The sequence below is a fragment of the Alligator sinensis genome, unplaced genomic scaffold, assembly GCF_000455745.1.
Source record: "Alligator sinensis unplaced genomic scaffold, ASM45574v1 scaffold1229_1, whole genome shotgun sequence".
NCBI lineage: Eukaryota > Metazoa > Chordata > Crocodylia > Alligatoridae > Alligator > Alligator sinensis.
In genome coordinates, this window is record NW_005842843.1 from 246,929 (window position 1) to 257,025 (window position 10,097).

Sequence of the window (10,097 nt, forward strand, 5' to 3'; positions counted from 1 at the left end):
GGCCCCGGGCCCAATCCTCCCCTCTCCCCACTGCTGCAGTGGTAAGTGGGGGGAGTGGGCCCAGCCAGGGGGAGGGGCACGGGATCTGTCCCTGCCTACTTCACCACCCCACCCCCCATCATTCTTGATGGGCAATTGGCTAGTTTTTAAAGAATTATCTCTTTAACAGACTGCCTGGGCAATGTGAATGTTCCTGTTGAAAACAAAAAGACCAACACTCTTAAACACTTGATAATTCCTAGGAAGTATGAATGATGCTTACCTCCTAAAGATATACTGTTATTTTCAGAAATACAAGCACCTGGAATTTAATACAAGAACTTACAGCCTTGCCTAATTGCATCTTAAATACTTTAAATTCCTTGCATGGCAATGCCACCAAAATGCACAATATTCAAGCATGAAAAACACTCTTCAAAATCAGGGCTGGTGGCAATCCTACCTGGTTCAAAGTTAGATTGTTTTAAAAGGACTGATTTAACAATCATATATAATAAAGAGAACATATTTATTGCCCACACACTATGAACAGACAGACAAATTGCCAGTACAGTTGACAAAAGAGTCTGTTGTTCTTCACCTCTTCAGCTGCTTTCTCTCCCAAAAGATGCAGGAAAAATATCTCCCTTGCAATGTTTTTAGTAGCCTTACTTTGCAATGACCTTTATTTCCCCTCACTGATGATTTCAGGGCAGACTGTCTGCAAGCATAAGAAAACAAACAAGAAAATACAGTGCAAAATATTGAATTCACAGTAATTAGTGTATTATCACTAATTACTTAAGCTCTCATAATGCATCAGCCCATGAAGAGAAGAGGGGATATGAGTATGAGAGGAAAGCTGTGAACTAGCTTGTTTTATGCATTTTCCTTTTTCTAATTTAAATTCTGTGGAAATACCACTATCATTCAGTTCTATTGTGAATTGAGCCCATGGCCATTTTGTCGTGTGCAGCATTTTAATAAGATTAGACTTGAAAAATTGTTAGTTTGCTTACTCTCTATGCAGCATTCAGCATCCCTTCTCTTCTTGTTTTGAGTTTAAACATTTTAAAATCTAACATTGTTTTCTATTCCTGTATGAGAGGGTATATACCCAACATGAAGCAAAAGAGAGCCTTCTTCAGGCTAGAGAAACTGTTCATCCTGCTAATTAGAAAGAGAGGATTACCTCTATCATCAGAGAGGGGTAGTTACTGACGTTCATTGTTAATAAGCATATGAGCAGGAGGGGAAAGGACTCTGAGAAAAAAAGGAAGAGGTATTATTTCCCTGCCATAGGAAAGTAATAGAGCCAGGAAACTCCCAAACAAATTTGCATGAAAAACTTTGTCAAACAAGGGCTGCTATTTTCACTGCTTCCCTTCATGTAAGCAGATAATGAATCTGAGCAACTCCCAGGCCAGTCATACAAAGAGGCAACATTAGCACAGAAACTGCTAGCCTTGTCTCCTTCAGGGAGTTATGGCTCTCCCGCAAGACTCCAGGCTGGGACTAGTATTTTTCCCCATCCAAGGAAGATTTGCAGTGGCAAAGTGGCCACTACTGAGTTGGACTGGTGGTCAGGAGAGACTTTAAGGATCCAGTCATAGCCTAAATATCTTTGCTTAGGGTTTGCTAGAATTTGTAGCAACAATAATTTAAATTTCTTTATCGGCACCTGTGTATCTGGTCCTTCTATGAAACTTGCATCTATAGCTGTTAGCCTCGTGTTTCCAATAAGAATGTGAGTTGCCCAGATTGAAATGTATAACTACACCCGATTCTAACATTTTTCCAGAAATATTATACATAATAGAATGATTTTATTCTTGTTTAGAAAATGGCAAACTTAAAGCAATTTGAAATGGCCCTTATTATTTGCCAGTGGTTATTTTAAATAAGGCTGTAAATTCTTTCCTCCTATTTTACTACTTATTCCAGAGGTGTAACTGAGCTTCAGAGCCCTGGTTGGCAGGCATGCACAGGGTTCAGAAATTGTGCTGCCAGTGGCATGCTAGGAGCATGCCTGCAGCTGGGCTGGCAGCTCAGCTGCTGACATTTTTGTGTTCCCTAGCCTCAGTGCCCAGAGCTGTGGCCCTGGTAGCCTCCTTCTTCTTTGTTACATTACCGACTCATCCTCCCACTTACTCTTGCACTAGCAATTACATTCACCCCCCAAATATTTCAATACACTTTCTTTATGCAGTAATTATTCTGATCCTGCAAAATATATGTAGTATTATGCTTTGTAACTGATGATTTTAAAAATACTGGAGTCATCTGAATCCTTATGTCCCAAGACTATCATTTTGCAATTAGATTCTTTGTATGACTGAAGCCTTACTTTGAACTATTTATATAAACTAAGTGTCATAATCTGTCATTTGAATACAAAATTAAGTTGGCAATAATTGGGCCATACATTTTTCAAGTGGTTGCCACCCCAGCAGTGCAAGAGCATGTAACTTTTGAGGCAATATCAGTCATATTTAATTTTTAAAAATAGCCTTCATGTACTTTTCCACCTTATCATGTTTTTCACACTGCCCAATTTTTTCCAAAAAAAGCCAAGAATTTTACTCAGTTCCCTGTAGTTCTCAAAAGGTGTATGAGGAAAAAATATATTTGTGCATTGTTTCTGTTTCTCTTATTTTCCTCCTTTCTTTTGTTGCTTATTTCCTTCCGATTCCTTTTCCTTTTTTCCCCCTATGTAAAGGTCTCCCTCAAAGGCATTTCCCACATTAGAAATTAACTAAGTCATTATTTTATTGTGGCTTTATGGCAGAATCCTATTTCAGTTTATGTACCCAAATAGCAGTTCCCCAGGCATGTAACTGCCTTTTTTGACATTTATACACAGTTGTTGCCCTGTGGGGTCAGGCCAACTCTCAGGATCTCAATATTGCACTGTTAGACAGGAGGGTGTGACACAATTGCACATATACAAACACACAAATCAATTAGGTGCATACACACGCACACTACCAGCTCAGGCACATACACATCCAAACCAGCCTAGGCACATACATACTTATCACCAATTCAAGCACATACACACTACATGCTAAAAATTAAAGAAAAATCAATTGTCAATACCTGCACACTCAGTACACATACACAGATCACTAATTCATTTATCATACACTCAATGATATACACACACACACTCACTAGTTCACACACATACAACCCACCTACACATACACACAGGTAAGTTCCTAACTTGGATAATTGTGTGCGTGCGTGCGTGCGTGCGTGCGCGCGCACACTTGGGGTACCTGGGGTAAGGTTAAGGTAAGAAAGTAGGAGTGTAGGGAGTGAAAGTTGCTGGGAGTGAAAGTCACCAGGACCGGGATTAGAACTAGTAGACTAGAGGGGCCTGGGCTGAAGAACTGAGGCTTGGGGGTTACTTTACGTTAATTGATCTTAATTGATCAAAAGACAATGCCCAAAACCTACAGAACAAGGGAGCGATGCTGGCACAGAGTCTGGGACTGGAGCCAGAGCTACGGGGGAGCTAAAAAGGTAGGTGGGGAGAGGGAAAATGAGACTAAGGGAAAGTGTAGATGTTAAAGAGGGGCTCTGGGTGTGGGGAGCCAGAGGATGGCTCCGGGGCAGCTAGAGAAGTTGTAGGGGCGGCAGTAGGTGCTGGAAGATGGAGAAAACTGCAGAACGGCCACGAGGAGCTGGGAAGCTGAGGGTGGGGTGGGGGGAATGACTATACAAGGTGCGGGGGAAGCCTGAAAACAGAGACGGACAACAGAAAATCACAGGAAAAGCGGCAGGAGAGACTGAAAGGTGGCAGGGCAGCAGGAAAGCAGAAAAAGGCAGCAGAAAATCACAGGGAAAAGGCAGTAGGAGCAGGGGAGAGCAGAAAATCACAGGAAAAGTGGCAGGAGAGACTGAAAGGCAGCAGTGAGCCAGAAGCAGAAGAGGGAGAAATGAGACAGAAGTTAGAGGGGCAAAGAGCAGAGATTGGAGCAGGGCCAAACCATAGTAAAGCAAAACCCAACTTAGGGGTCCAAATAACAGTTTTATTACACAGACAATACACTACACGGTCCCATGAAGTTATTGGTTCACACGCACGCATGCATGCACTCACAATGGCAGCAGGAGAAAGAGACTCAGTGGAAGGGCTGGAGTCCAGGTGGGGAAGAGAAGCAGAGTCCAAGTCCTTGGTTGAAGAGGTGAGAGGTGATAGCTACCTATCCAGGCTGGAAAGGGGTCCTTGTCCAGTAAGTATTGTCCAGCAGGGGTCGCCGGCAGGGCCTCTGGGTGGATAGGTGGTGTGGCATGGTGCTGGTCCAGATGGAGAGAGTGTCCCACTGGGTCTGTCTTCACTGCCCCTTTTTATAGGGGCAGACCTTGTGTGACCCTAGTGACAGGAGGCATGCCCAGGCAAGGGGCAGCCCCTGGCGTACTGAGCACGTGTGCTCCATGCAGGGATGTGCAGTGTCACAGCGGGGTCCGGCAGGAGGGCCGTGATCTCCTTCAGGCCCCCTCTCCGTGCCTAGTTGGCCCAAGGGCACCCTCTGTTTCTCGCCCGCCACGTCTTTGATGGTTTAAATTGGTTGGGAGGCTGCCTTACGCCCTCTCGGACACATCTCTATGTTTATTCAGACCCTGTGGTTTCCCGGACTCCTCGTGGGTCTTGTCCTACAAATGGGTGCTTTGGAGCACCCTAGCCTTATGGGCTATGCGTGGCTCCAACCACCCCTGATACCACGCCCCAAGCCTCGCAGTTGGAATTGACGTTGGTCTGTGTCTCTACATACTCTCACGCCCGTTCCTCGGGTCTCTTCTGTATTGCCGCCCTTTTCTCGGGCCATCTCAATATCACCGCCCCCTCCTGGGGCTCTGTGCCCAGGCTGGGCCTTCTCCGCAGTGCTGCCTCCTTCTTCGGGGCCTCCCACGGTGCTGCCCTCTCTCTGGGGCCTTCTCTGTATAACAGCCCCCTCTCGGGGCTCTCCAATAAGCTGTCCCCTTCTCTGGGGCTCTATGCGCCCGTACTAGGGCTTCCCAATAGCGCCCCTTCTCTGGGACTTGCCACACCCACACCGGGCTTCTCAATAAGGCGCTCCCTTCTTTGGGGCTCGCCATGCCCACCTTGAGCCTCTTAAAATGCTGCCCTCCTCCAGGGTCTCTCTGCGCCCATGCTAGGGCTTCTCAAAAGTGCACTCCCCTCTCTGGGGCTCGCCACGCCCACGCTAGGGCTTCTCAAAAGTGCGCCTCTCGGGCTGGGGTCTATACACCCCGTATGCTACGCCCTCCTGGGCACCGGGGTCCTCACACTCCGCTGTGAGGCCCCTTTGAGGATACTGCGTGCTCACTGGCGCTGGGGCCCCCACACCACTGTAGGTCCCTATGAGTACACTGCGCCCGCTCTGGCGCTGGGGTCCTCACACTTCGTTGTGAGTCCCCAATGAGGCCTCCTCCAACCCCTTATAGCCTCACCCAAACCACCGGTGTAATACACAACACAAACTCGAGCCTCTTGGCTATAACTCAAACACACGCCCTCTGGCTATAACAACATTGCTCAACTCTGCTCAAGTAGTACCTGCAGGTCTCACTGCTTCTCGCATCCCTACTCCAGGAGCTCCTGCCCCTCTGGCTGCTGGCAGGTGTGGGTCATTTGTTCCCTCCAGTTGCCCTGGCAACCCACAGGTGGGCTCCTATTCCCTGCTAGGGCTCCCTATGCACTGCCAGAGCTTTTCCTCTGGCAGTTTCTGCCCTCTAGGAGCAGGGCACCTCAGTGCTCTGTGACATGCAGTTTCGGGTGTCTGTAATGGTGGGGTACAATGGTAGAGTTGCTGGTTCTGCAGGGGCTTTTGTCTTTCAAATGCTGGGTTCTTGTCTCTCTGTTCCTGGGTGAGGTCCGTGGTTCCTGGATGAATGAATGCAAGGTGATGGCTCAGTCATTACAGGCCATTCAGTAGAACTTACCTGTGTGTATGTGTAGGTGGGTTGTATGTGTGTGAACTGGTGTGTGTGTGTGTGTGTGTGTGTATGGTGTGCATGATATACGAAGTAGTGATCTGTGTCTAACTTTTGGGGTGTATAGTGTATGTGCTTGAATTGGTGATAGGTATGCATGTGCCTAGGCTGGTTTGGATGTGTATGTGCCTGAGCTGGTTGTGTGTGTGTGTGTGTGTGCACCTAATTGATTTGTGTGTTTGTATATGTGCAATTGTGTCACACCCTCCTGTCTAACAGTGCAATATTGAGATCCTGAGAGTTGGCCTGACCCCATAGGGCAACACAGTCTGCGATTCTACCTCATGTGCCAAGTAGACCTATTAAGCATGCACAAAGCTACTGCTCCAGTTTGCTATCCTGTTGCTGTTAGGAAATATTTATTAGTCATCAACCAAAAATACTGTTTTCAAAGTTTTCTATTAATTGTAATGTAAACAAAGAGCTGTAATGGTAATCTGAGGACTTGTTGAAGCTGTGAATTTGGTCAGGACAGGCTTATTTATACTGGCACCAGCATTACCCTGGAGGTTCTATCCATTTCTCAAAATGTTAGTGGTAATTTGGCCTTAATTAAAGTTTTCTTACTGAACATGAACCAGTATAGCACTGTGTATAAAAACAAAGAGAATCACCTAACTCTTATCATGCAGATAGACTTTTCTGAATAGTATTTATGTATAATGGCAGGACAAAGAGCAGGGAAATTTTCATTTCTAGCAGTTTGACTGCACCTGTTCTGTGATTTAATAAAGGGAACCAGACTGTGATGGTCCATCTGGCATCTTTCATCAATACTAAATGTATTTAGTAAAAAGCACTTGAGTGGCACAGAGGTATGAGCCTATTAAGTATAGGAAGATACAGCTGGAATTAATCTTGAGATACACATTTTAAATGAATTATAGTTGAATGGTTTATCTGGACAGTGCTCTGAAAACAATACAATTGTGTTTTTGTTAATATTTCATTCTGAAAAAATAAAATTACTTTTCTGTTAAAAAAATTAAATTAGCTCAATTCTAATTGAGAAGTAGCTTTATTTTTGCTTTCAGGCTTGGAATTATGGTCATGATAATAAGTGATTACAGAATTAGACATACAGTAATTATCTCTAAGTAATAGGATTCTGAATTGGGTGGTCACCATGTATTTTTAGAAACTGATGGTGATCTTTTTTGTTTTCTCTTCAGAAGAGCTTACTGGTTCATAATAGCAATTACATCAGAGATCTTTTCTACCTAATAGCAATTGTTGCTCAGCCAGCATCAGTCTCAGAGCACCCCCTGCCAACTGTCTGCTAAGCACTCCTGAAAATTTCAAAAGGACCCAATTTTCTGAACTATTCTAAACAAAACTCAGTGTCATGATGATGGCTTATTTGGAGAATATCACAGGGATGAAAAACAAATAAATGACAACATCTAAATATTCAATGAAGTATAAAGGTTAATGACAACTAAATTCCCTCCAAAGAAAATGTAAAGGTTTTCACAATCTCACACACAAAATGTGTTTAGGTTGATATATATGTATGTGTCTATTTTGCAAAAACTGCATTCATGGAATGTTAGGTTGATAAGTCAAAAACACAAACATTAGGAAATGCCAGAATTAAGATGGCCCATGTTTGTATAGACTTCTGCCTCTTAAGCCAATTGAATAGCTGGCAGAATTATTAGCCTGTTCTATGTAGATCGGCCACTAGAGGGTAATGAACCGAATATTTTGTTAGTGGGTTTAACAGTAATATCCTAAACAGCACAAGAGTGTAAAATCAAGAATTCTGAGTTTAATTCCAAGGTCTGGGGGGCGGACAAGTGCTTGGTTATTTGCAGATTCCCTGTTCCTACTCGCTCTCTTTTCCCATTTGCTCCTCTCTACCATGACAAACCACTCTGCTCCATTAGATGTCTGCATTCTTTCACATCAAGTAGCTTCCTTGTCACTGCCTAACTGGCAAAAGAAGGAACATTTAGAACATAAAACAGAGTGTCTTCTTATTATCAGTTCTGGTAACAGATATCCTTAGCAGCCACAAGGAGTAAAGTAAGGAAACTCCTACTTTACCCCTGCTTTCAGTTGTCCTCTGCAGATGGCTGATGCTCATCACAGCTGATGCATAGAAGCTGTACAGAATGGAGTGTGATGCTGATAAACTCTAATAGTCTCTGCTGAACATGTGGGAACTGTAACTTTCAGGAGATCTTGGGATTTCATGGAGGCAATTAAGGGCACAGACAGAAGTTACATTTATTGTGCGATTGGCCCCTTGAAAGTGCTATATAGCCATGCCCTTACAGAAGAGCACAACTGCAGAGCACTTTAAAAGTCCTCGATTACATGACAAATTAACCCTTATTATATGAAGGTTCAGATGAAGACACTCCAAAGCAGTGTGCCTTAACTTCTGCTTGATCAGATGGCTAAACTGATGCAGCCCAGCCCTGCCCCCAGTGCTGTCTGCACAATGGGAGGAGAGAGAGAAGGAAGGAGAGGAAGCTCAGTATGGGCTTTGTGCAGCCTGCGCTAGAGGGAGGTTGGGTAGATTGGAAGCCCCCACCTCAGGGGGGCTCCAATCCACCTGACCCACTCCAAAGCAGGCTGGGCACACCCCAGCCAGAGCTCCCTCCCGTCTCCCCTCCCATCATGCAGACAGCACTGTAACTGGCGGGTGGGAACGGTTCAGGGGAGAGAAGCTGCAGACATGCAGCTCCTTGGCTGGATCAGCCCCACAGCAGAGCTTGATCCCCCACCCTCCTGGCCCAATAGCAAATGTCTTTTGGGTCAGGGGGGTCGGAGTAACTCATGGCACTTTCTGTGAAGTGCCACTAGTTAGACTGGGGACCTGTATGTCTGTAAGTGCCGTAAAAAGCATGTCTCTGACAACAGAATGCTCCCTACTTAATTTTGAATTCCTGTTCCAATATGTGGTCTCAGTACAATTTCTCAATTAAGGGACCAGGTTCCTTACAGTTAAAAAGTAGAAGCTGTGAGGGGATGGCAAATGTTCAGTACAGGCTGTAAGAATTTTTCAACATGGGCAAAACAATATATGGTTTCCCAAGATCTGTCTCAGAAACAACTAAGTTACTTTAGCAGAAATTGTCAGAAAACCTCCAGTCTGAAAGAACCAAATGAATATGATTGCTTTTAAATTGCTAAATCTTTCTCTCTTAATTTGTAGTGAAGGAAATCTGGCCACAAAGCAAGTTGTTTTTCTTCAGAGACCTGTTATGTGGAATTCAACCATCCAAACACCAGAGGTGAGTAAAGATGTACAGAGTCAGTACAAGCAGATAATTGAATATAGACAGAGGTTGCTGGATACTGAGTAATTTTTTATATCAGTAGTTCTAGGTAATGAGTTGAGCTGCATGCAAAAGCAAACTAGACATCAAACTCAAGAGTGATAACATGAATCTTTCTACTGTAAAATTAATGCAAGTTTCCAGAGGACTTTAGCATATAGTTCAATATCAGCTAGAGCAGGGGTGTCCAACCTTTTTGAATGTGGGGCCGGATCATGAACTTTTTATCACCCAGTGGGCCGGCAAGTCATATTCATATTTTGTCACCCCGCAGGCTGTATGTTGGACAAGCCTGAAATAAGGCAAAGCTGGCATAAACCCCCACCAGCGCTCAGCTAGTGACAAACTACAGTAAATGATGTCCTGGACCAGCCATCCCAACAGCTGGGGCCCCCCTTCTGCCTACTACGACCACCATTTGAAGGCAGCCCCAGAAGATATTTGGCAGCCGTGTTAAACTGTGACCAAACCGATGTAGCCAGTGCTCTTACGTAGGCCAAGGGGCCGCCTATGCCGCTGCTTCCCCAGGCCTTGCCCGCACCAGCAACACCACTGCCCAAAGTTTTGGCAGTGCTTGGGCAGGCACAGCTGGGCCCCAGCCAACATGTGAGATGGGGGATGGTGGAACTGCAGGAGCGAAGCCAGTTCCAAGCCTGGCAGGGTCTCAGCCTTGGTCTGCCCAGGGCGGCTCCTGGCGGGGAAGGCCTCGGGGGAACATGGGACACTCCGCTCCTCTGCGCTTCCCTGCAGCAAAGGCAAATGGCCCCCAGGAGGGTGCAGGCAGCCGCCACCGCAGGAGCCCAGCGCCCAGCCCCGCTGCCGCGG

At 45.4% G+C, this 10,097-nt stretch overlaps 1 protein-coding gene across 3 annotated transcripts in view; it reads left to right on the forward strand.

Annotated features, from left to right (window-relative positions):
• The window catches only part of RFTN2 (raftlin family member 2), a 77,097-nt gene that overhangs the window by 49,345 nt on the left and 17,655 nt on the right, over window positions 1-10,097 (forward strand). For 2 of the 3 annotated variants that reach the window (XM_014525598.2, XM_006035468.3), the window contains exon 9: window positions 9,149-9,227. In XM_014525598.2, coding sequence (XP_014381084.1) covers window positions 9,149-9,227 — 79 coding nt within the window. Of the gene's footprint in view, window positions 1-9,148; window positions 9,228-9,546; window positions 10,035-10,097 lie in introns of those variants that run through there. The other variant, XM_014525600.2, reaches the window with a different exon arrangement.